Source organism: Babylonia areolata, chromosome 26 (assembly GCF_041734735.1).
Source record: "Babylonia areolata isolate BAREFJ2019XMU chromosome 26, ASM4173473v1, whole genome shotgun sequence".
Lineage (NCBI taxonomy): Eukaryota > Metazoa > Mollusca > Gastropoda > Neogastropoda > Buccinidae > Babylonia > Babylonia areolata.
Window position 1 is genome coordinate 2,015,001 of NC_134901.1, and position 27,500 is coordinate 2,042,500.

Consider the following 27,500-nt stretch of genomic DNA (forward strand, 5'->3'; position numbering starts at 1 on the left):
ATAGAACTGACTGAGAGCTGCCTGCTGGCACTCATCAGGGTTGATTAACCTTACCAGCTTCACAAGCAAAAATCTGCACCACAAATTCTGAGGACCAGCACTGTACCAAAAGACAAAGAAAGAAATGTGTGTGTGTATGTGTGTGTGTGATTAGTGATATCAAACACAGAAAAATACTCTGGGAAAATATATTTGATATTACTTGACTTATATCAAAATGGTATTTATTCTTCAAAATGGATGAGTTGTATCAGACAAATTTTAATAGAAGCAGGCTATGACTGTGTTTGGGATGCTGAATTCTTCTTAGAGAGGGAATCTTTCTGCAAGAATGTCAACATTGCTTTGAGAGATAGTTTTCAAAATCTATGGAGACATGCTCTAGAGGCGAGTAGTAAATGTTTGTTTTATCGAAATTTCAAAAGTGGACTTGGTAGAGAAAAATATATACCGTAAAGTTCGGTCTATTGAGCGCACTGGTATATAAGCCATACCCACTAAATTTAGGAAAAAATTTAACTTCATACATATATAAGCCGCACTGGCATATAAGCTGCACTTATTTCTGATACCGGAACACATACTGATACTACAGAAAAGCTGTCAATGCTGTAGGTTATGAAATAAACACAAGCGGGAACAACACAAAGAAAAGCAAGCGAAAATACTGCCAGTGTCATAAAAAAATAAAAAATGAACTCAACGAAAATAAGATCCATAATTCAGGGATAGTCACGTTTATTCAACGTCATCCTGCTCACTGAAATCTTCGTCTTGGTGTCCGAGTTAAAGAGAACCAGCACAGCTTCCTCCGCCATCTTGTCACTGACTTCAGCCTCGCTTTCACTTCATGAACATGAATGCAAAGTGGAGGTCGCTGCTGGTTCATCACTTGCACTGTCGTCTGCTAGGTCGATCGTCTTCATTTTGAAGGCTGCATCATAGGCATTACGTCGCGTGTTCGGCATGATGTGGGTGTATGCTTGAGCAGAGTAGAACTGAAATGCTGACCTGAAGGCTTTAATGTGTGGGGATTTGATTTATAAAACGTGAACAGTTAGCACACTATCGTGAAGCTTATCCAAAAATTCATGGACAGAAATCATGATTTTGGTGAGTTGAAGGGCAGCTAAGAATAGACAAGAACGTGACACTCCAGGGATCATTAAAATCCGCAAATAAGCCGCATCATTGTATAAGCTGCAGAGGTTGAAGCAGGGGTAAAAAGTCGCGGCTTATAGACCAAACTTTACAGTAAGTCAAATGCCTGATAATTATGTTATCAGCTTCTTCAGATTTCAAAGTAGTAATCATAAGCTGGAAACAGAAACAGGGAGACACAAAGGCATACCACGAGAGTTACGGCTTTGTAAGGTTTGTAACATGTCTGTGATTGGGGATGAGTTTCATTTTATAATGGAATGTCCCAGTTATGATCAGTTACGAAATAGATATGTTCCTAAAAAATATTTGTCTCCAAAATCGGTTTTTAATTTTTGTAATATGCTCAAAGGAGGCAAAAAAGTTATTTTAGCTGTAAGTAAGATGATTAGATTTGCAAATGTTGCCTAGCTACACTTTTGGAGTTAAAAGACATTTGTGTTTTCTCAACTTTTATGTGACATTGTTGTGTATTTGGAAATGTTTGTTCTGGGCATGAAAAGATTATTTTGCAGTAATCCTCCATACTCCAATAAGAGTGAAAGGATAATTAAAACTTGAAATTGTGCATACGACTCCACATAGTACAGATTCTGTGACCCACCACTACAAAATATACTTCTTTAGTCTTTCAGTGCTGTGTGTTGTACTCCACTTATATACTATAATGTTTACTAAAAATTTTGTGATCCAGCACACACACAAAAAAGCAAAAACAAAAGCTAAAAAACTTCTGTAGTCTTTCAGTGCAGTGTGTACTCCACATAATGTTGACTGCAGATTTGTGATCCAGCACATAACGCAAAATTAAAAAAAACAACTTCTGTAGTCTTTCAATGCAGTGTGTACTCCACATAATGTTGACTACAGATTTGTGATCCAGCACATAACGCAAAATTAAAAAAAACAACTTCTGTAGTCTTTCAGTGCAGTGTGTACTCCACAAATATAATGTTTACGATAGAGTATTTGGTCCAGTACTTTGAAAAAACCCAACCACAACAACAAAAACAACTACTACCTTTTGTAATCTAGTCTGTGTATGTGTGTGTCTGTGTGTGTGTGTCTGTGTGTGTGTGTTCATTTGTGTGTGAGTGGGCACACTAGTGGATGTAACTGTGCATGTGTTTGTGCACAAATGTGTGCAAGCCTCCATGTGTGTGTGTGTGTGTGTGTGTGTACTCATCTGTTCACATTTCTGCATCTGTGGCGTTAACACATGCGTGCGGGGCAAACACAGACAGACAAACTCAAGCAGTGCTGTGAACCACTGATAAGTTTTTCCCCTCCCCCCCCCCCCCCCCCCCCTCACCCCATTACAGATGGCACTGAAGACACACCGCAAGACGTGGCGCCAGATGCAGTACGGCAGTCAAGGAGCGACTCCAGCACAATGGCACATGCTGCAGGCGTCCTAATGGCACCGCAAATGATGATGATTTTTTCTTTATTTTATTGCATTGTATTTTATTTTATTGTATTGTTTTGTATTTTATTTTGTTTTGTTTTATTCCTTGTTTTTTGGTGATGTTTCCTTCTCCCTCTTGATAGCATGTACAGAAGTGGAACTGGATGAACAAAGCAAAAAAAAAAGGGGGTGGGGTGGTGTGGAGGGAGGAAGTTGGGTGTGTTGGGAAGAGGATGACTGTTCTTGTTGTACATCCATATGTGTTTGTGAACAAAATAAAGTCAGCAAGAATGCAGTAGGTTTTTTTGGGTTTTTTTTGTTTTCTATTTTATTACTTTTTTTTTAGCTTTCATTAATGGAGGAAAGTGCTCAACAAATGTCCATTATTATTATTATTGTTTATTTTTTGTTTTTCTTTTTTTAGTTTTTGATCATTGTAATTTGTCATGCCGATCAATTCATTTGCAAAAAAAAAAAAAAAAAAGAAAAAAAAAGAGAAAAAATCTGTGTGAGAAAGGTGTGTGGTGTGTGTGTGTGTGTGTGTGTGCATTTTGTATGACCGATATATCCAAGCTTACTGTTTGCACATAATGGGTTACGGGCGTTGTGAGGATTGGTAACTTTTCAGACCCTTCAACAGCACACCCGTCCATTTTTATTAACATGTCTGTAGATTAAAGACTCATCCACTTCTTGTGGACCATGTAGGCTGGTCTTTTTTTCTTTCTTTTCTTTTTCTTTTTTTTTTTTTTTTTTTTTTTTTTTTTTTTACATGACTGTAGATAATGGAGAACAAGGTCCATTTCCTCTCTCAACTGTGCTGTTGTGACCATCTTGTGATATTGTTTTGATATTGATTTTGTTTAATGTTGTTTTTTTTCAATATTCTTTCTCTGTATATGTGTGTGATAAGGAAGGAGGGATGAGGGGTAGGTAAGGAGGAAAGAATGAAGGGTGAAAGGCAGTTATTCAGGTTTGTGTCCAGGCCTGAGAAAGATTCCTTTTATGATTATAAGGAGAAACAAAATCATATTTAATGGCTCAAAAGTTTCCAGAACATGGTACTTGTGAAAAAGATCCACACAGATGGTTGACTTTCGTAAAAGATTTCAGTTTATTAGGTTTAATGTCATGTGCTTTTGATTATTGTGCATCTTTTTGTTTTTTGTTTTGTTTTGTTTTGGTGAATTTGAAAATAATAAAGGTTTGTCCTGTTCTGCCAAGACTCCACAGCAATTTGAAGATCAAAGTCTGTGTAATGTGTTGTGTTGAACTGCTCACACACACACACACACACACACACACCTACATACCCACATATTATAAAGAGAACAACAGAAGACAGAGAATGTTTAACATAAATACATAATTGTGACATTCAATTCCTTGGAAAGGACTTGATAAAGGAGCAAGAATTTTTTTCTATTTTTATTTGATAGCACACACTCTTTTTGTTTCTTTTCGTTGTTTTCTTGGTTTGGTGGGGTTTTTTTTGTTTGTTTTTTTTTGTTTTTGTTTGTTTGTTTGTTTTGTGTTTGATTTTTAATCTTATTTTACTTCTTCCCTCATCTAGCATCCTGCGGGGGGGGAGGGGGGGGGGCGGGTGTGTGTGTGTGGGGGGGGGGGGGGGGGGGTAAGGAAAAGAATGAAGGAAGGAGGCTGTGGGTCTTTTCACCTTAGTTCATGGTTTCCCAGTGGGTTCTGTTACTGTGGAGGTGGAAAATGTTGTTGTTTGAAGAAACTGGACTGGAACACATGCACACATATATATATATATAAAAAAAAAGTATACATATCATGTAGGCAATCTTACGTAGCCTATTTGTTGTACAAAATGAATGTTCTTTCTTCCAACTGTGATAATCTTCAACAGGTATTACACATTGAAAATAAATAAAATTTGAATCTTGACCATTATATTTTCCTTTTATAGAGTTTAATGAGTTTTGACCTGTATGCACCGAATTTTGAAAATGTTTCTTTCCTTTTTATTTATTCATTTATTTTTTTATTGTTCTTATTCCTTTCTTTCCTTTCTTTTTTTTTTTTTTTTTTCAATACGTTGTGTGTTTTATTTGTTTCTTTGACAGTGAGTGAAAGAGGAATGGTGTACATTTCTTTACCATGAATCACAATAAATAATTTAATTCATTTCCCTCAGCTGAGTGATGAGAAACTGAAAGCCATTTTTTTTTCTGCTTTCTTCAGTATATTTTGAGTTTTATCTGTCTGCTGAATTAATCCTCCCCCCCCCCCCACCCCCCTCGAACCCCCGCCCACTCCCAACACAGAGACTGTAACACACACACACACACACACACACACACAAAGCGTTATTGATAGCTGATCACGACCAAAGTTAGATCATATCATGTACATATCTTTATTCTACACAGAAAAGATGATATCTTATGATGATGCAGCAGAAGCTAGCTTTGCGAATTCTTCAGCAGCCATGTCAACATCAGGCTCCTCTTCTACTTCTTCTGCCTCTGGTCTGGTCTGAAAATAACACAGGTGAAAACATAACTGGACAGAGTATGCATGCATTACATATTACACTGCATTGCTTTGTATACATGGAATTGGATGTATTGCATTCTTCCATCCATGCACTCTTACAAACATCCATCCATTCACACATGCATGCATATGTATCCATCCACTTAATCAGTTAATGATGCATCCACATATACATCCGTCTATACACATGTACACGCAAGCACACATACCCACAAACGCACACACACAAAGTGACACAAACACATGCACACTTAATGATGTATCTGTTCATATATAAACACATCCATCTATCCATGTGAGGATCCACTCATACATATAAATACACATGCATGCATATATCCATACATGCAAGATATATCAAAATATCCATACATATGTATGGGTGTATTATTATACATTGTACACCACATTACAATACGTAGATGTATCATCCATACTTCATTACATTGCATTCATGCATGCATGTATTCTCTTATTGACTCACGTGTGTAAACAAAGTGAGTCTATGTTCTAACCTGGTGTTCGGTTGTGTGTGTGTGTGTCTCTGTGTCCTGGTAAACTTAAAATTGACATTTTCTCTGCAAAGACTTTGTCAGTTGACACCAAATTAGGCATAAAAATAGGAAAAATTCAGTTCTTTCCAGCCATCTTGTTTAAAACAATATTGCACCTCTGGGATGGGCACAAAAAAATAAAAAATGAAGCCTAATTATATGCAAATTGCATTTACTGTTATATTTATATTTTTTGTATTCTCTAAACTTGGCACTTTGATCTGCTATTATGACCCAACAACAAGAGCAGTCATTATTATCATTTTTTGTTCAAACAGGAACTTCTTTTGCTAAGCATGGAATTTTTATTTATTTTGCAAACGTTTTGGTGCAATAGTAAAAAAAGGGAAATTACTCTGTAATTAATGCTAGGGGACTTAATTTGCTTTAAACTGATCTTTCTCATCTTAAACATAACATTTTGAAATTATATTCAATACATAAAAAGCTTGCATTTTTTTAAAAGTGTATCACAAGTGAGTCTTGAAGGCCTTGCCTCTCTTGTTTTATTCTCTTGTTTCTGACATAAATCTGAAGCATGTGCACACATGCACATGGAGAAACATGCATAAACACTGGTGTCCTGCCACACACACACACACACACACAAATAGGTACACACACACACACAACCACATGCGCACACACATTCAAACACATGCACACACACACATCCACTCGCACACACACAAACAAACCCAGCCACAAACACACACAATACAAACACACACACCATGTGCCCCCCCCTCCCCCCCATCCCATCCACACAGCACACCCACTCAGACGCAAAAGAGACGGTGAAACAAGCTGCTGAGAAAAGACAAACGACAACAACAACAACATACCAAACCAGCATTACCCACCTTTGTAGCGGCCTCAGCCTGCAGCAAGACTTTCTCGGCTTCTGCTTTCGCCGCTCCAGGGACCTGCACAGCCTTCTTCTCTTTCTTCTGCTGCTGCAGCTGAGAGAACTGGGCATCCACCGCCTCCGTCTGCGCACGGTTCTGGAAGTTCATCTGGAGCACAAGGAAAAACTTTTTAAAAATGTCATTCTGGGATGAGACGATCAACTCACAAGGTCCTCCCTGTGCAGTAGCATAGCAAGTGCTTCCAGACTAAGAGCGCTTGAAAGAACTAAAAAAAAAAGAAAAAAAAGAAAAGGGAATAAATAATAGATAAGCTTACATAAATAAATAAATATATAATAATTATGATATAATATAGAGGAGGTGCAGGGTAATGTGTGTGGTGTGTGTGTGTGTGTGTGTGTGTTGGAGCTCATGTACGTTTATATGTATTTGACTGTGCTTTCATATCTGTGAAACTGCATGTTTGGTGCATATCTGTTATGCATGTGTGGGTGTATGTGTGAAAGTGTGTCTTCATGTTTTACATTTATTTGCTTATTTATCATCATTGTTGTCTTATTTATTTATTTATTATTATTATTATTATTTTATTATTATTATCATTACTACTACCCTTTTTTATATCATAATTATTATTTATTTATTTATGTAAGCTTATCTATTATTTATTCACTTTTTTTTCTCTCAAGGCCTGACTTAGTGCGTTAAGTTATGCTGCTGGTCAGGCATCTGCTTGGCAGATGTGGTGTAGCGTATATGGATTTGTCCGAACGCAGTGACGCCTCCTTGAGCTACTGAAACTGAAACTGAAAGAACTCAGTCTGTGGCAACTAAAGGGTTGTCCCCTGCAAAAAAAAAAAAAAAAAAAAAAAAGGAAAACTCCACTTTGATTATTATACTTTGTGTGTGTGTGTGTGTGTGTGTGTGTGTGTGTGTGTGTGTGTGTGTGTGTGTTTTGACATCACTGAAGCCTGGCTGAATCAGTGACACACAAAGTATGAGTGCCCACGAGAGGCAGCTGTCACTGAGTTGGTTCTACCCAGGCAGGTAGCCTGTTCTGCAAATGACTCTGTGTTGGTGTTTGTAATATGCTTAATGGCACTACGAAAACCTAAATATCCATTATAGAAGGGGGTAGGGGAGGGGGAAGAAAAAAATGACAAGAAACAAACTGACACCAGAAACAGGGGGGGGGGAGATGGGTAATAAATATGAACTGAAAAAAAAAAAAGCAACAACAACAGCAACAACAACAACACACACACACCCACACACACACACACACAGCCAGTACCAGAATCCAGTAACCATAACCCGTGTACCGCAAGGCTTTTCATTCTACATTGATGTTCTCCCCTGTACTGACCCTCTTCAGACTGGTGGAGACAGCTTTGGTCTTGGTCTTCTTCGCCACACCTGCCAGCTTGGTGGCCACTGGGTCCTTCTTGAAGGCTCTTTTGGAACCTCCTCCCCCGCCTTTCTTTTTCCCCATCTTCCGCTGCGGCTGGTGGTGGTGGTGGTGGTGGTGGTGGTACTGCTGCAGAAATCAGAAACAGGTTTGATGATTAGCAACGAGTTTCAATCATTCAAGGAGTTATGGAAGGTCCGAGCACACTGCACCACATTTGCTTCATTATATATAGATAGATAGATAAATATATATATATAGACAGAGATGAAGCAAACTTCACGGTAATGTCCTATTTTAGCATGATCCTAAATTACTGCATCTATTGGTTACATTTCCGTGGTTTGTGGGACAAAAAGCAAGACGGTAGCACGTTAGTGACTGAATCCGCATAAAAAACTGACGGAGTAAAACCACGTACAAAATAAAAGTCGAAATCCACCAAAAATGGGTTACAACATCTACTAATGGTAATATCGTTTCATGCATGCACAAAAAAACTGCTGTTAAAATAGGTGCAATATTTTAGGATGCTAAAATAGGACTTTATCCACTTTTGTTTTGCCTTGCCTCGTTACAAAGTCCGACACACGTTTCGTTTTTTTGCTTGCTTATTTCGTTTTACCGTTGTCTCTTCTCCCCCCCCCCCCCCCGCCACACACACATACGCACGCACAAACACACACACTGACGCACACGCACACACACAAACTTTCTCACAAACACACACACACGTTTGAACAGAAGCTGCATATCACATGTGGATGGGGCTGATGACTAGATCTTCAGGTAGATGGTTGTTGGTATGGATGTATGCATGTATGTATGTATGTATGCATGTGAGTGCGTGTGTGTGTGTGTGTGTGTGTGTGTGTGTGTGTGAATTTTGTTGTTGTTTTAGAATAACAACATACAATTAAGTCTTCCCCCCTAAAAAAGCAGATAATTGCCCCCCTTTCCCCCTAGCCCCCCTCCACCCCCCACCCCAACCCACAGCGTTTGGGTCAAGGCCAAGGCCTGGACTGAAAAAGTAAGCCAAGAGCGCCAGCAGACTATAACAGAAGCAGTCAGCAGACAGTGGTTTATTAGCTGTACGACACACTATACCTGTGTCTAGCCGCTGTGTCACGTCGTGGCTGAAAGCTCCTGTTTAAGGTCAAGTGTGATAAATGTCTTGAAGTTGAAGTGCATGAATAGTATAGTATGGGTTGGCTGTGGATCTCTCTTGGAAATCGTTGTGGTGTAGTGCAGTGACTAACCAAAGAATTGTGTGTTTCTGTCGGTCGGTGTGCCTTTTTCCCCTGTCTCTGTCTCTCTGTCTGTGTGTGGAGGGGTAGGGGGTGGTTTGGAGAGGGTGTGTGTGTGTGTGTGTGTGTGTGTGTGTGTGTGTGTGTGTGTGTCCGGCAGTCTCTCTCTCTCTGGGTGTGTGCGTGTGTGTAGTAGTCTTCAGTTTAACGTCTTCCACTTTAAGTGAATTTAGACAGTGTGTGTGTGTGTGTGTGTGTGTGTGTGTGTGTGTGTGTCTCCGGCAGTCTCTCTCTCTGGGTGTCGGTGTGTATGTTTGTGTGTGTGTGTAGGGGGGCGGGGAGGAGGTGTGTGTGTGTGTGTCTGTCTGTCTCCGGCAGTCTCTCTGGGTGTCGGTGTGTATGTTTGTGTGTGCGGTGTGTGTGTGTGCGTGCGTGCGTACGTGTGTGTGTGTGCGTGTGTGTGTGCATGTGTGTGTGTTCACACTTTTGACCCTCCAACGACCTCATAAGAAAATCTGTGGCTTCAACAACCCACGTCTGTGGTGTTGTTGACACTGGTGTCAAAAGTCAGAGAGTTACTGAGGGCAGTCACAGGTATGCCGGAGTCTTATCAGTGTGGGTCTGGGGAAGGGGGGTGAGGGAGAATGCTGTCTCTCTCTGTGTGTCTCTCTTCCTGTCTGTCTCTGTATCTAAATTTATGAATATACTCTACGGCTGTTTTTATTCACTAACACTGAAAAGGAAACGTTGACAGCCACTTTAGGATATGTTGTTGGTGAACTATATATATATATATATATATATATATATATATATATATATATACTATTTATTATTTATTATATTTATATAGCTCTGAATCTTGTGCAGAGACAAATCAGAACGCTTTCGCACCAGTCATTCACAGACAAGCATAACTCTAAAACTGGAGAGAGAGAGAGAGAGACGGAACGGGGAGGTAAGGGGGGTATTTGGGATAGTGACCGAGACAGAGACACAGAGACACAGAGACAGAGTTGGACGGGCCTACAGAAAGAGACAGACAAACAGAAAAAGAGACAGACATGCACACAGACAGACAGACAGCCATGGGGGGCAATGGACAAGACGATCTAAGAGTCAGACGAAGCAAGATGGAGAGCACAGGAAGTGAGAGGGGGCGTGCCGCGACGCAGCGAGACACACAAGGGATTCGTCAAACCCTGGCGGTACCCTGCATTTCCGGTTCCTGTCTCGTCTGACTTCCCCTCGGGGGGAGGGGGGGGGGGGGGGGGCTAAGGAGGAGGAGGGGGGGGGCTAAAGAAAACATTTAGGAAAAGAAAAAGCTAAGATAGATGGGTGAATAAAAAAAAAAAAAGAAGAAACAGAAATCGGAGAAAAGAAACCAAGAAAGAGAGGAAAGACGGATAACAATATGACAAAGAGAGAGAGAGAGAGAGAGAAATCAGTCAACCCCCCCCCTCCACTCCCCCCCCCCCCCAAAAAAAAAAGAAGGAAATGAAAAGAAAGATAGGAAAATGAAAAGAAAGATAGGAGGGGGGAAAAAGACGAAAATAAAACGAAAAGCAAAAAGGAAGAACTAAATGAAATAAAAGGTATACGGATTGAAAAAGAGAAAAAAAATAAGGGAAAAGAAGAAAGGAACAGAGAGGACGTAAATACAGAAAGATATGAAGACAGGGAAGATAGACAGAAAGAAAGAAAGAAAAACGCAATGAAGGAAAAAACAACAACAATCTATTTCTCTGGGTTTTTGTCGGATGAGAGAAAGAAAGAAGGAAAGAAAGAAAGAAAAAACCAAAACAAAGAAAAGCAATAACAAAAGTACACTGTAAGACAAAGAAAAGCAATAACAAGAGTACACTGTACAAAATGAAATGAGAGACGAAGAGAGAGAAGAAGAAAGAATCTGAAAACACTGTCGCCCCTTTGCAGCTGCCCGATTGTCTGGTTCGGAAACGCCATGACCTCGTTTTTGTTTTGCTTTTTGTTTGTTTTGTTTTTGCGCAATTAAAAGAAAGGAAATACACATTCTGGACAGAAAACATACAGTGACACTAACTACATTATTGACATGTTTTCTGCATATGAATATTCTTACGTGGACACTGAATTAACTAGTATGAACAGAAAAGAAAATCTGAATCGACAGTTTCACGTAGTTTCAGCCAGCCTTGTCTAGACTGGTCTGTGCAGATCTTGACAAAATATGTTGCAAAGCCTGACGCGATGGCAACGTCTCCTTTACCACCGAATTAAAAGAATTTCTTATAAAACAATCGACGTGTTTACTGCATATGAATGTTTTAAAGTGGATACTGAATTAACCAGAATGAACAGAAAACAGAAACTGAATGGACAGTGTCGCAGTTTCTCAGTGAGTGAAAAAACATGCATGTCGAACACGGATTTCTGCAGATCTATAAAAACGGACGTATATTCCAGTGTATTTGAGGCGATGGGAACGTCTCCTTTACATCGGACCTGAAAGAAATTCTTAAATGCCCGAGATATACCAAAAATAACTTGGATTCAAACGGCGTTTTTCACTTCGATCACCTTTGTCGATTTATTCCGCTAAAAGAACATAAAAGTACCATTCTGAGTACTGGCGGATTGTATCTAAGAACAATGAGCCAACATCAGTACCATTCTGAGTAATGGCGGATTGTATCTAAGAACAATGAGCCAACATCAGTACCATTCTGAGTAATGGCGGATTGTATCTAAGAACAATGAGCCAACATCAGTACCATTCTGAGTAATGGCAGATTGTACCAAAGAACAATGAGTCAACATCAGTACCATTCTGAGTAATGGCGGATTGTATCTAAGAACAATGATCCAACATCAGTACCATTCTGAGTAATGGCGGATTGTATCTAAGAACAATGAGCCAACATCAGTACCATTCTGAGTACTGGCGGATTGTATCTAAGAACAATGAGCCAACATCAGTACCATTCTGAGTAACGGCGGATTGTATCTAAGAACAATGATCCAACATCAGTACCATTCTGAGTAACGACGGATTGTATCTAAGAACAATGAGCCAACATCAGTACCATTCTGAGTAATGGTGGATTGTATCAAAGAACAATGAGCCAACATCAGTACCATTCTGAGTAATGGCGGATTGTACCTAAGAACAATGAGCCAACATCAGTACCATTCTGAGTACTGGCGGATTGTATCAAAGAACAATGAGCCAACATCAGTACCATTCTGAGTAATGGCGGATTGTATCTAAGAACAATGAGCCAACATCAGTACCATTCTGAGTAATGGCGGATTGTATCTAAGAACAATGAGCCAACATCAGTACCATTCTGAGTAATGGCGGATTGTATCAAAGAACAATGAGCCAACATCAGTACCATTCTGAGTACTGGCGGATTGTATCAAAGAACAATGAGCCAACATCAGTACCATTCTGAGTAATGGCGGATTGTATCTAAGAACAATGAGCCAACATCAGTACCATTCTGAGTAATGGCGGATTGTATCTAAGAACAATGAGCCAACATCAGTACCACGCTTCACAATACCAGCAGAAAACATGTCAGATCAATACAAAATTCGAAATCAGCCACATCAGGTCACAGACACCCCCCCCCCTCCCCCATCACCCCCTACAACCCCCCCAAAAAATCAATCAGATCCGTGAAACAAAATTAATCAAACTATAAAAAAAAAAAATAATAATAATAAAAAAATATTTTAAAAATACGAAGAAAGAAATCGATCCCTATCGAATTCAAACTGCTCGGCCAGCCGTCAACTGCTGAGACAAACAACAGAATCCGCTTGGGCCGAGTCAGGCTGAATCAAATCAATTCAAATCAATCCACGAAAACCGAAAATAAAGCACTGAGCTCTCCCCGCCGACTGTACGTGCCTGCATCATTCCTTTCCTCTGTGGATAGGGGGGACATGGAGGACTGCTTTGTAAGAGACACGAGACAAGGCTGTATGTTAAGGAAACAACAGAGCGAGAGAGAGACAGAGACAGACAGAGAGAAGTAGACAGAGACAGAGTCGGAGACAGAGATAGATAGATAGATAGATAGAGACAGTGAGAGAGAGAGGGAGAGAGAGAGAGAGGTAGACAGAGACACAGACAGACAGAGTCGGAGATAGAGATAGATAGATAGAGAGAGAGAGAGAGACAGACAGAGAGAGGTAGACAGAGACAGAGTCGGGTCGGAGACAGAGATAGATAGACAGTCAGACAGACAGACAGAGTCGGAGACACAGACAGACAGACAGTCAGTCAGACAGACAGACATTGAGACAGAGAGAGAGAGCAAGACAGAGGGTGGGGGGGCAAAGACAAGAAAAAGACCGAGACAGTGAGAAAACAGAGACATAGAAAGAGATATACTGAGACACCGAAGAGAAGAAGGAGGAGGAGTTGAAAGAGGAGGAGGAGGAGAAGACAAAGAGGAAGAAAACAAAGAAGACCCCCCCCCCCCCCCAAAAAAAAAAAGCCATGCAAAACCAAACCAAAGAAAGAAGAAGAAGAAATCTTCAAAAACGTCGCCGCAGCAGAATAATGTCCTCCCCCTCCCCCGGAAAATACACAGAAGGGGGGAATCTGAAATAAAATTAAAAAAATCTATAAAAAAAAAAGTATCAATAAAAACAACAAAAAGTGAAGAAAAAAAAACCCCTACCAAGATGTAACACTGGAACCACCCATCTCCCCCTCTACCCCCCTAAACCTCCTACCTCCCTCCACCCTCACCCAAGCCCCTCCCCTTTACTTTCCCTTTCCCCCTTCCGCCTTCTTTCCCCCTCTCCCCCACCCGCCACCCTTCCCCTCCCACTGCCACCTCCCACCACCGCCTTCCCCCCAAACGCCTCCCCCACCCCCCCCCCACTCCCCCTCCCAGTTTCACACATACAGACAAACACAAGGCAAAACGATCTGCCACCACAATGACTGGTTGGAAAGACTGTTATTACGAACAAGTGGCGAGTTTCCTGCAGAACCTCTACGTGAGATCTTGCGTGCGTGCGTGCGTGCGTGTGTGTGTGTGTGTGTGTGTGTGTGTGTGTGTGTGTGTGTGTGTGTGTGTGTGTGTGTGTTGTTGTTGTTGTTGTTGATGATGTTGCTTTTTGTGCTGTCCCCATCATCTGCACCGTTTTCAGTGGCATTATTCCTACGTACGCCGTTTATTCCGAGCACCCCCCCCCCCACACACACACCCCATCCCCCCCCCCCCCCCCCCACACACACACCCCATCCCCCCCCCCACACACACACCCCATCCCCCCCCCCCCCACACACACACAAAAGCACACCCGGGTTCGTCTGTCGCGGTCTCAGCGTCGGGCAGTCCACAGGGAACCATCATCGATGTTAATTAAGGTCGCCAGGCCAGGCGGCCACACACCAGAGGAGACCCTGCACTGCCGCTTCGTTGTTTCATTCCCGTTTAAGTTTCAGTTTCTCAAGGAGGCGTCACTGCGTTCGGACAAATCAATATGCGCTACACCACATCACAGTCTGCTAGGCGTAATTAAGCCTGACCAGCAGCATAATCCATCACGCTAGTCAGGTCTTGGCTGAACGCATATTTATTCGATGTACCTGTCAGTGTCGATTTCTTCCACAGAATTTTACCCAGGGCACACAACACTCTCGTTGCCATGGGTTCTTTTCCAGTGCGCCAAGTGCGTGCTCGGTGGAGTGATGGCCTAGAGGTAACGCGTCCCCCTGGGAAGCGACAGAATCTGAGCGCGCTGGTTCGAATCACGGCTCAGCCGCCGATATTTTCTCCCCCTCCACTAGACCTTGAGTGGTGGTCTGGACGCTAGTCATTCGGATGAGACGATAAACCGAGGTCCCGTGTGCAGCATGCACTTAGCGCACCTAAAAGAACCCACGGCAACAAAAGGGTTGTTCCTGGCAAATTTCTGTAGAAAAACCCACTTTGATAGGAAAAACAAATAAAACTGCACGCAGGGGAAGAAAAAAAAAACAAAAACGGGTGGCGCTGTAGTGTAGCAATGCGCTCTCCGTGGGGAGAGCAGCCCGAATTTCACACAGAGAAATCTGTTGTGACAAAAAGAGAAATACGAAATACAAATACAACAAAACACCGTCAAAAGAAAATAAGAAGAAAAGAAGAATAACAGAAAAGAAAGAGGAAAAGGTGAAAGAATGAAGGAAAGAAAGAAAGAAAAAGAAGAAAAAAAAAAAGGCGGGAAAGAAAGAAAAGCAAAAGAATATATATTTTTTTTTAAAGAAAGGAAAAGAAAAAAGAAAAAGAAAAGGGTGGAAAAGAAAAGTTGGGCGGAAAAAAAAGAAAGAAAGAAGAAACATAGAAAAAAGAAAGTAAAAAAAAGAGAGAAAAGAGGGGGGGAAAGAGAGAGAGACAGAGAAAAGAAACGTAAAAAGGAACAACAGAGAGAGAGAGAGAAAAGAAGAAACGTAAAAAGGAACAACAGAGAGAGAGAGAAAGTGGGCATGAAAGGAAGAAAGAAGAAGAAAAGAAAAAAGAAAGGACAGATATGGACAGTGGAAATGGAGGGGAAAGAAGAGAGAGAGGGAGAGAGAGAGAGGGGGGGGGGGGGAAGAGAGAGAGGGGGAGAGAGAGGGGGGGGAGAGAGGGGGGAGGGAGAAAGAGAGAGACAGAGAGAGAGGGGGCAGGAAGAGAGAGAAAGAGGGAGGGAGAGAGAGAAGGGGGAGGGAGAGGGAGGGCCAGAGAGACAGAGAGAGAGAGGGAGGAAGAGAGAGAGACACACAGAGAGAGTGAGAGAGAGAGTGAGAGGGAGACAGATGGAGACAGAGAGAGGGAGAGAGAAAGAGAGAGAGTGGGAGAGAGAGAATGGCAATGGGGGTGGATGGAGAGAAAGGAAAACAAATAAAGGAAAGAGCAATGAATGACTTAACTGATCAATGAAGGGAGACAGTGGGGGGGACTGAGGGGAAGAAAGAAAGAAAGAAAGGGGAACATGAACGAATAAAGAAATGAGACAGAGAGCGGATGGAAAAAGAAAGGAAAAAGAAAGATTGGTAGACAGAAAGGGAAGAAGAAAAGAACGGATTCGACAGTTACTGATTATTCTTATTATGTTGTTTTTGTTGTATTTTTTGTTATGGCCACTTCCGTGACGCCAGCCTATTGAGGAATAACTTCGCCCTCAAATTCAATTTCCATGCAAATTGTTAGTCGTTAAAAGAAGAAAAAAAAAAGAAAGATAAAGAGAGAGAAGCGGAGACAGATAGGGGGGGGGGGGGGGAGAAAGAGAAAGCAAAAAAAAGAAAAAGAAAAAAAGGGACATAAAAAGAAAGAACATCTGAATGCACTGACGCGCGCGTGCACGTGCGCACATACACACACACACACAACAGAAGGAACAAGAGTGGGAAAGACAGGTAGAGAGAGAGAGAGAGAGACAAAGAGGAAGAGAGACAGAAGGTGGTACAGAGAGAGAGAGGGGGGGGAGAGAGACAGAGACAGAGAGACAGAAGGTGGTATACAGACAAACAGAGAAAAAGAGACAGAGTTTCAGTGAGGGAGACACACAGAGGCACTTTTTTTCTAAAAACACTTTGACACATTAATGACACTGGCCACTTGACACATTAATGTCATATGCCATAATTTCTTATGATATGGGTGAATGCATCAATATACTGGGTTTTTATTTTATTTTATTATCTAACAAGATATTACAATAAAGAAATGGATACATTGGGAACATATTACTGAAACAAAACAAAACAAAACAAAACAAACAAACAAACAAACAAAAAACAAGAAAAAAAAGAAAGAAAGCTCTTTTCTTGTAGAAAAAATGTGATAACATGAAACAGGCCAGCCATCACTGAAGTTAGAATGACAAAATTTCATACATCTATCATTGAAACAAATCCCAACAGGTGTTTACAGCGACAAAAACTGAGATCCATCTGAAGACAGAGAAGAGAGAGAGAGAGAGAGGGAGAGAGAGAGAGCGAGAGGGAGAGAGAGAGAGAGAGAGAGGGAGAGAGGGAGAGGGAGGGAGAGAGAGGGAGAGGGAGGTAGGGTCGGGGAGGAGAGCTGGAAAGGTTGTGTGTGTGTGAGCGCGCGCGCGTGTGTGTGTGTGTGTATGTGTATGTGAGTGTGTGTGTGTGTGTGTGTGTGTGTGTGTGTGTGTGTGTGTGTGTGTGTGTGCAGTCAGATGATACTCTGAAGAGGGAATCAAAGTTGTTTCTTCCTGGATATTTCTCCTCCTGTTCTGTTTCGTTCACTTTGAATCTTCGCCATCCACCCTCCGCCCCGCCCACCTCTCTCTCTCACAGAACCACTGTCTGTCTCCCCTCTCTCACTCCCTCTTCCATCTATCTGTCAGTCTGTCTGTCTACCTGTCAGTCTGTTTGTCTACCTGTCAGTCTGTCAGTCTGTCTGTCTACCTGTCAGTCTGTCAGTTTGTTTGTCTACCTGTCAGTCTGTCAGTCTATCTGTCTGTCTACCTGTCAGTCTGTCTGTCTACCTGTCAGTCTATCTGTCTGTCTGTCTACCTGTCAGTATATCTGTCTCTCTACCTGTCAGTCTATCTGTCTGTCTGTCTACCTGTCAGTCTGTTTGTCTACCTGTCAGTCTATCTGTCTGTTTGTCTGTCTGTCTGTCTCTCTCTCCGTCTCTCTCGCCTCACCCTGCCCTTTGTTTCAGGAACCCCCTGCTCTCGGTGAAAACAGTTGTTTCATGTCGAGCCCTGGGCTGTCCTGTTATGATAGTGTTAGTGGGCAGGAAACCTTTTTCCTCTGACGTCCGGCCCAACTAACGACAGAGGTCCCTGCTTCTCTCCTTCCTGTCTCAACCTCCCCCCCCGCCCCCCACGACCCCCTCTCCCACCCAACTCTCCACTCTCCTTCTCTCTCTCCATACACACCCTCGAGGGACCACCCTCCCTACAAGTCCCCAAGCAACCCCCAACCCGCACACCATCAACATACGCGTGCGCGCACGTGCGCGCGCGCACACACTCACACACACACACACCCTCCCTCTTCCATCTGCACACACACAGTGATAAACAGAGAGAGCCACAGAATCTAAAATGTTTTTTGCCAGACTTCACCAAAAGTTCTTTTGAATGTGTTATTAACAATTCCAATATGTTATTTGTTATTGCAGAAGGTTTGCTGCATAGTCCTATAGGACATTTGTTATAGATGTTATATTTGTTTGATGTTGGCGTTTATAACGTTTCCATTTTTCCTAGCGTTGTCTCTCCCTATTCAACCTCCACACATACACACACTTTTATCCCTCCCCCTCTCACAGCCCCTACCCCCACCTTTTTTTTTTCTTTTTTTTTTCCCCCGTCTAATATCACTTCAAGTGGAAAGACGTTAAACTGAAGACAACAGAGAGAGCCAATACACATGTATACACACCCAACAATCACCCCCCCCAACACACACACACAACACACACCCTCTCTCTCCAACACACACACTCACAACAAACCACAAACTCCTCCCCTCACACGTACAACACACACACACACACACACACACACACACATACACACACACACTCACACCTTTAAAGTAACTTCCGATCGCTTGGAAAACAACCTAGCCGCTTCCTGTTTGGTGTCGGAGACCGTGCAGTCAACGCCACGTACAGCTTGTTGTGAGTGGACTGCTTCTCCTCGCACGTGACAGTCAGGGGACAGCCAATCAAATCAGGCGACAGTCTGACAGGAAACACGTCACACACTGACAGGAACTGCGTCAAGGGAGAAGAGAGGAGAGAGGAGAAGGGAAGGCGGAAAGGGCGGAAGGAGGACGAAGTGTCGGGGTGGGGAGGGCGGGTGGGGGTCGGGGTGTGGGGATGAAGTGTCGGGGGGTGAGGAGGGGGAGCGAGGGGGTGGGGGGGCCGGGGTTGGCGGAAGGGTAAAGCTGGATCTCAGGCTTTCTCAACACCGAGCGTGCTTTCTCTCTTTCTCTCAAATAGACATGAGTACACACTGGCACACACGCGCGCAAGCGCACGCACACACACAAACACACACACACTGTTTCTACAAGAGAACTATCATTCAGCATCATTATCGTTGTCGTCATCATCGTCATTAACATCATCTTTACTTGAAAAGATCCGTTTCCAAAGAGCCAATTACCGAGAGCATGGGAAGTAACTAATTGAATTACCCCCCTTCAAAAAAACAAACAAAAAAACCCAGGCCCTGAGAAGAAATCTGGCCGCGTTTGTCTATAAATAGCCCAGCTCACCGTGCTTGTGTGGGGAAAGACTGATACCCCTCAGTTCGATAACTGTGTGTTTCCACGGATGATGTTTTTCGAGGACTTTTTTAATGAAAAAGAAAGAAACAACAACAACAATAAAAGAACCAGCTAAAACACACACACACACACACACACACACACACAAATAAACTATAGTAAACCCCTGCGAAATAAATCAGTGCAAGATTTTAATCAAACGGTTACAAAAAAAAAAAAAAAAACAAAACAAAAACAAAAAAACACTTAAAATGAATGCAACTTTTTTGTGTGCAGGTTTATGCCCCTTTCATCATTTTCCAGTTATTTCATTTTCCACATAAAATCAGTCGGACGAATCAACATGTACTGATATCATCGTCTGCTGTCCATTGTTTCCGCCTTTTATCATATCGTTATCTTCCTTAGATTAGAAAAGAAAAGAAAAATTCGGATGGAACATTGCGCAGTTGTCATTTTATTCATCACTGTCCTAAATGATGGCTTTTGCTTATTTCTTTTCAGAGAAGACAGCCGAACGTGGTTTCTTTGTTTTCGGGTTGTTGTTGTTGTTTTTTTTAGCAAAGTTTTCTTGAGGACTTTAATAAGATGTGTCTAAAAAAAATTTTTTTTTTAAAGCAAAATTTTCACCTTCAACATCGAGTCTTCTGCTTGCAAAAAAAAGAAAAAGAAAAAAAAAAAGAAAGAAAAACGTTCAAAGCACTCTGAAATGCAATGCAATTTAGATTTCAAGACTTTTTTCCTTCCAGCTGGAGGGAAAGAATTAAAAAAGAAGAAGAAGAATTAAGGCATTGCAAAGACACTTAAAATTCTGTACCCTGGAGCCAGTTCCATTGCTTGGTTCTAACTTTTTGACCGTTACACGTGACTAAATGCCTACGTTGACCGAACTACGCCATTGGTCAGTTCCATACTACACACAGTTAGTAGCGGGTTATGACCACACTAGGCTCTTCCGTCCGAGCAATGCAACTGGCTCCTGGCCTCTTCACGGCAATCTAAGACAGACTGACACACACACACACACGCACACACACACACACACACACACACACACACATATATATATATATATATATCGAGAGAACTAGACAGAATCCATCCAACCATCCATCTACCCCCAATACCATCCACACACACAAAATACCCGGCCCAACCAACCCAAAATACACCCTCCTCACCCCCACCCCATTACCCACAGTGACCTCACCTCACTCACCCCACCCCCCTCATCTTCTCCTCACCTCACCCCCCACCCCACCCCCGCCCCCAACTTTCCCGCACCCCACTGACTCTTCACGAGAGACTGAAAAAAAAAAAGAAGCAAAAACGAAAAGACGGTAATATGGTGTCTGCCTTTCATACCCTCCATTCAAGCAAAGGACAACAGCAAAAAAAAAAAAAAAAAAAGTAGTAAAGTAACCACTGACTGTGACTGGTTTGAATGAGCGGGCCTACCACCGCTACTACTACTACTACGACTACTATTGCTATACAAATGTTTCTACAAAGCAAGCGAAGCGGACAAAACACACACACGCACTCGTAGTGCGCGCGCGCGCATAGTCACAGTCTCTCTCTCTCTCTCTCTCTCTCTCTCTCTCTCACACACACACACACACGAACTCCCTTACTTACACACACACACTCACACACACACACTGAGACACACAGACACAGAGCAGACAAATCACACACACACACACTCATACCCATTATACATTTATACACTCATACACATCCCCCCCCCTCAACCCCGCTCCCACCCATCCCCCTCCCCCCCCCTACACACACACACTCATGGGTCACAGACAGACACACATACACTGACTACCTTATTTCCTGTTCCTTTCGGTCTTGAACACACACACACTGCCACACATACACACACGCGCGCGCGCGCGCGCGAACACTTGACACACACACACGCACGCACGCACACTCACACACACACGCGCGCACACACAGACACAGACACACACATAGACACACAGAGTTCTACATTTCTGCCAAACGGTCTTGCTCACACAGACAGACACAAATGCAGACACAGTTGTTCGATGTTAGCTTTTCGTGCCATTTTGGTTGTGTGTGTGTGTGTGTGTGTGTGTGTGTGTGTGTGTGTGTGTGTGTGTGTGTGTGTGTGTGTTTCCTGAATGTTCTCTTTCTCAGTCTTTATTCACCTCTATTTCACACACACACCACACCACCACCACCCCCACACAACCACACCACACAAACACCACACACACACACACACACCACCACCACCACACACACAAACACCACCACCACCCGACACACCACAGCACATTACATACACACACACACACCACCACCACCACCACATCACACACACACACACACACACACCTGTGTGGATTTACATACATGTGTATATATATATATATATATATATATATATATATATATATATGTGTGTGTGTGTGTGTGTGTGTGTGTGATGTGGTGGTGGTGGTGGTGGTGGTGTGTGTGTGTGTGTGTGTGTGTGTGTGTGTGTGTGTGTGTGTGTGTGTGTGTGTGTTCTTCAGCTACCCTTCACTCACTGTTCATCTCCTGGCCCACTCCCTCCTCCCTCCTTCTCCATCCCTTCCGTCCTCTCTCCATCGTCTTCTATATACAGACGTTCAAATTGAGGACCACTACTAAACAGCACACTCAGACACACACAGACACAGACACACACGCACGCAGGCACGCAAACACACACGCATGTATCATTACTTTCACACACACACACACACACACACACACACACACACACACACACACATACACGCGCGCGCGCGCGCGCATGTACCCACTTTCACACACAGACACACCCAGACACACACACACACACATATAGAAGAGCACAGTCATACTCTCTCTCTCTCCCTCTCTCTCTACCAGTCTTTACCTCACAAACACACACACTTACATACTTACACACACACTTACACACGCACACACACACACACACACACACACACACACAGAGGGAGAGAGAGAGAGAGAACAGCACACTTATACTCTGTCTCTCCCTCTGCCTCTGTCTGTCTGTCTGTCCTGTTTGTCTCTCCCCCCCCACCTCCCCTCTACCAGTCCTTACCTGACAGAGACCTGAAAATCCTTGTTCCAAAAACAACCAACACAAAATACCCCCCCTTCGCTCGCTCGCTCGCTTCAACCGACCGACACGCTTGCACCAGGACGAGTTTTTCATTCTCTCTGTCTCTCTCTCTCTCTGTCTTTCCTTCTCCCTCCTTCCTTCCTTCTTCTCCCCCTTCTACCCCCTCTCTCCCCCCCACACCACACCCCACACCCCCTCCAAACAAGAGACGACAACCTCGTACAACATATGGAGCTCATGTGGTGGTGAAATAGTAAAGGCACAGAGAGAGAGAGAGAGAGGGAGGAATAGAAAGAAGTACCTTGAGCGTGCGAGCGAGAAAGCTTGTGTGTGTGTGTGTGTCCCTCGAAAAGCCGATTCGTGGAGAGTACGTATACCACCACCACCACCACCGGCACCTCTCCTATCACGCTTGGCTCAAACTTGTTCCGTCTTTTCCCCCACACACCTTATTCTGAGGACAGACAGACAGGAGGAGGGAAACAAGAACTGAACTACACTACTGCCCACCACGGGCCACTTTACGTCTTACGGATTATTACGTATTTCTTCACGTGTGCTGTGTGTGTGGGGTTTTTTTTTTGTGTGTAAACTTTTCTTTTCTTGTTGTTGTTGTTGTTGTTGTGTGATGAGAAGAATTTCTCCACGTGGAAAGAGAAGCAGTGTGCCGTCAGAAGTAGTGTTGTTGTTGTCATCATCTTTTTGCAAACCAAACCAGGTGATTTATTTATTTATGTATTTATTTTATGGTTCTAAATGATTATTTTGTTTTGTTTTGTGTCTGTTTATAGTTGTTTTATTTTCTGCTTTTGTTAGAAAAGACTTCACAGTTTCATTGCATGCAGAGTTTAACCCGCACGAAGGATTTGTCTCAACTTGTGAGAGAGAGACAGAGAGACACAGACAGACAGAGAGAGAGAGAGAGAGGGAGAGAGAGAGAGAGAGAGAGAGAGAGAGAGAGAGAGAGAGAGAGAGAGAGAGAGAGGAAAGATCATTACTCGACAGATAAAAAAAGGTTTTGCATGTTCGTTTGTCTTTTTGTGTACTTGCATAGCGCACGTCAAGTTCGCACGTGCGTGCGTGCGTGAGTGTGTGTGTGATAGACAGGAAGAAAGAAAGATGAACTGATTGATTGATATTTACCATTTAAAGATAAATAAACGAATGACAAGGTAGTAAATGGAATGAACTGCTTGCCTAGCTTTGAATTTTATCATTCAAAAATAGATAAATAAATAAATAGACGAATAAATAAATAAATAAATAGACGGATAAATAAATAAATAAATAAATAAACAAACAAATAAATAAATTTAGAAAAAGGCACCATAGAGGCGGGGAATGGAAGTGTTGCATTGTGAGCTGGGTGCATTCAGAGAGAATCATTGGAAACAGACAGAAGTATCACAGAACAAAGTCACTGAATGGCCTCCATAAAAGGGAGCTCGTTGATTTAACACTGACCAAAATTTAAAAAAAAAAAAATGCAACGTTCCTAATGACTGTATAGGTGAGACACACAATTCTTATATTGATAAGGCTTCGTCAACTCACAGTCAGTCTGAAGTGACACGCTTATAACTCTAACACGACTAAACACACACACACACACACACACACACACACACACGCACACACACACACACACACATACACACAGACACACACACACACAAGCACACACACACACGCACACACACACACACACACAGACACACACACACACAAGCACACACACACACACAAATGCACTTGATATTAGAGACGCTGTTTCAGCCCGGAAAGAACTGGTCAACAACAGTCTGAACATTACAGTTTTACACTGAATCAAAACAGGTCTGCTGCTGAATCGTACCAGCCAAAGTCTGAGAGACGAGAACAGTTAACTACATCTTGCTTCTTCTCCTTCTTCTTCTTGGGATACTCAAAAGACTTCAACCTGATTCTCAAGACATTCGTCTTTTCATTTTATCTATTTCTAAAAAAAATATAAAAAAAATAAAAAAATAAAAAACATTTTTTTTACTCATGAATCTTTCTAGAGTGACTCATCTACTTCATATCTGCAGTCAAAGACTCGGTTGACGTAACGAAACTCGCTACTGTGGAACTGTGTGATCAGTGATCGTTCCCCTGACGTGAATTTCTCTCGACTTTCCGTCAGTTTTGAGTGTGACTGGAAACTGGAATAAATAAAGGTTTGAACTGAGACTCAGAGGATCAGAAGATCTCGTCGTCTTCTTATTCGTCATCGTCGTCGTTGTCGTCGCCGTCGTCGGCATGGAGAGACAGCGACGATCTCCCTGGGTGAGGACGATGTTGCGGGGACAGATCAGTTGCGTCTTCATCGTCGCCGTCGTCGTCTTCTGTGTCACAGGTGAGTGGAACGGAGTGGGGGTGGACAGCGGTGAAGGTTAGGGTGGTGATGGTGGTGGTGGTTCTGTTTGTGTGTGTGTGTGTGTGTGTGTGTGTCTGTATGTTGTCATATATATTATGCATGTGTCTAAGCACGCACTCATCCCCCCCCCACCTCACGCCGACACCCCCCCCCATCCCACACACACACACATCGACCCCCAAACCCCACTCTAACACACACACACCTACGCACCCCCCTCCTTTCGCAAGCACCCCCAACACACTCCCGGCACCCCCACAAATTTTGTATTCATACAATCATCTTTTCTTGTTGTTGTTGTTGTTGTTGTTGTTTTTGTTGTTCCTCTTCTTCTTCTTGTTCTTGTTTTTCTTCTGGTTCTTCATCTTCTTCTTCTGCTCTGATTCAACCAACCACCTTTTCCACTCATTCATTCATTGACGACAACAACAAAAAAGAAGAAGAAAAAAAAATTTGAATGCCTCTTTCTTCTCTCCCTCTCTGTGGTATACTGCTATTCTCTACCCCCCACGCCAAGTTGTTCATTCATGAATCTAGACAGTATTTTGCATAATAATGATAAAAGCAATATATGTTAAAGGAAAAGAAGGAGGGGGGAGGGGCTGTGGTTGGGTGGTGGTGGTGCGGGGGGTATGAAGAAGGAAAAACGTGTCCGTTCACCCGTGACTTTTCTGTCTTCTTTGTACTCTCTCTCTCCGATGTAAGCAGGTCTGCATTTAATCTACGTAGTCAGGTGGGTTAGTGAAGTGTGTGTGTGTGTGTGTGTGTGTGTGTGTGTGTGTGTGTGTGTCGAAGTGGGGTGTTTGAGGGGGGGGGGAGATATGGAAATTATGCCGGTTTGTTTGCAACTCTGTGTGTGTGTGTGTGTGTGTGCATGAATGCACACACACACACACACACACACTCACTCACTCACACACACACACACACATGCACGCACAAACACACACATACACACATGTACACACGAACACACACACACACACACACACACAAACACACACACACACTCATGCACGCACCAAATAATAATAATAATAGTATTTATATAGCGCTGAATCTTGTGCAGAGACAAACACACACACACACACACACACACACACACACACACACACACACACACATACACGCACGCACGCACGCACACACACACATACACTCACAAAGACAGACAGACAGACACACACACACACACACACACACACACACAACCTCGCACTCTTACTCCTTCCTATAAATCCCCAGTCCTCTCCCCCTCCCCCACCCACCACCATTCACCCAACCGCGCGCCTTCCAAACACACATCCTCCCCCATACCTCCCTTCCTTCCTCCCACCCACCCACCCCATACACACACCCCACACAAACACCATCCTTCACTCCTCAAATTGCTCAAGGGACAACACGTCATCTTTGTCTTTTTCTTCCCTTTTTTTTATTTTTTTTATCCCAAAATGAGATGTAAATGACGAGACAATCATATTTCGAAGGGGGCGGGGGGTGGGGGTGAGGTACTATAGGTCAGAGTCCAGTCTGAGATCCGCTGGGACATTAAAAGGTGGAGACGGAGGGATAGGGGAGGGGGGGGATGGGGGTGTCAGTTTGTAGTGGCTCCTTTAGTGACGAATTTCCTCTCTCCCTCAGTCACTCACTCCCTCTCTGTCTTTTTTCTCTCTCCTCTCCCTCTCTTCCCCTCCCCCTCTCTCTCTGTCTCCCTCCCTCTCTCCCTCACTCCCTCTCTCTTTGTTTTTTCTCTCTCCTCTCTCTCTCCCTCTCCCTCTCCCCCCCCCTCTCTCTCCCTCTCCCCCTTTCTCTTCCCCTCTCTCTCCCTCTCCCCCCTCTCCCTCTCTCTCTCCATCTCCCTCTCTCCCCCTCCCTCTCTCCCTCACTCACTCTCTCTTTGTTTTTTTCTCTCTCCTCTCTCTCTGTCTCCCTCTCCTTCTCTCTCTCCATCTCCCTCTCTCCCCCTCTCTCTCTCCCTCTCCCCCTTTCTCTTCCCCTCTCTCTCCCTCTCCCCCTCTCTCTCCATCTTCCTCTCTCCCCCTCTCTCTCTCCCTCTCCCCCTTTCTCTTCCCCTCTCTCTCCCTCTCCCCCTCTCTCTCTCCATCTCCCTCTCTCCCCCTCTCTCTCTCCCTCTCCCCCTTTCTCTTCCCCTCTCTCCCCCTCTCCTCCCTCTCTCTCCCTATCTCTCTCTATCTCCCTCTCTCCCCCCTCTCTCTCCCTTTCCATGTCTCTCGCCCCCTCTCTCTTCCCCTCTCTCTCTCTCTCTCCCCCTCTCCCTCTCTGGGGGGGGGTGGAAGGAGGCAAGGGGTGGAAGTGGGGGTGAGGGGTTGGGGATGTTAAACAAAAACAGAATATTCCCTGTGGATGAACCCCCCCCTCCCAAAACCCCCCCCCAAAAAAAAACAACAAAAAACCCAACAGCCCGCACATTACTTTGCCGGCTCGGGGTGGGAGAGAGAGAGAGAGAGAGAGAGAGAGAAAGCACTTTTCTCACCACTCACCGACTCCGCGTCTGCCTGAGTGTGTTATTACGATGTACAACTTGGC

At 43.4% G+C, this 27,500-nt stretch overlaps 2 protein-coding genes and 1 pseudogene across 3 annotated transcripts in view; 2 read left to right on the forward strand and 1 right to left on the reverse strand.

The window, feature by feature from the left end:
- Positions 1–4,088, forward strand: part of LOC143300177 (cilia- and flagella-associated protein 263-like) — a 16,260-nt gene extending 12,172 nt beyond the window's left edge. Inside the window, exon 8 of the mRNA XM_076613735.1 lies at positions 2,484–4,088. Within this exon, the coding sequence (XP_076469850.1) occupies positions 2,484–2,579 (96 nt within the window). The 3' untranslated portion in view covers positions 2,580–4,088. The remainder of the gene's footprint in view (positions 1–2,483) is intronic.
- Positions 4,089–4,937: 849 nt separating this feature from the next.
- The window catches only part of LOC143300203 (uncharacterized), a 52,007-nt gene continuing 29,444 nt past the window's right edge, over positions 4,938–27,500 (reverse strand). The window contains exons 2-4 of the mRNA XM_076613767.1: positions 7,882–8,052; positions 6,510–6,662; positions 4,938–5,071 (exon numbers count right to left, since the gene is read on the reverse strand). Of these exons, the coding sequence (XP_076469882.1) occupies positions 4,979–5,071; positions 6,510–6,662; positions 7,882–8,007 (372 nt within the window). The 5' untranslated portion in view covers positions 8,008–8,052 and the 3' untranslated portion in view covers positions 4,938–4,978. The remainder of the gene's footprint in view (positions 5,072–6,509; positions 6,663–7,881; positions 8,053–27,500) is intronic.
- Positions 24,329–27,500, forward strand: part of LOC143300201 (uncharacterized) — a 99,525-nt pseudogene continuing 96,353 nt past the window's right edge. Inside the window, exon 1 of the transcript XR_013057628.1 lies at positions 24,329–24,929. The product of XR_013057628.1 is annotated as an uncharacterized LOC143300201 (transcript). The remainder of the gene's footprint in view (positions 24,930–27,500) is intronic.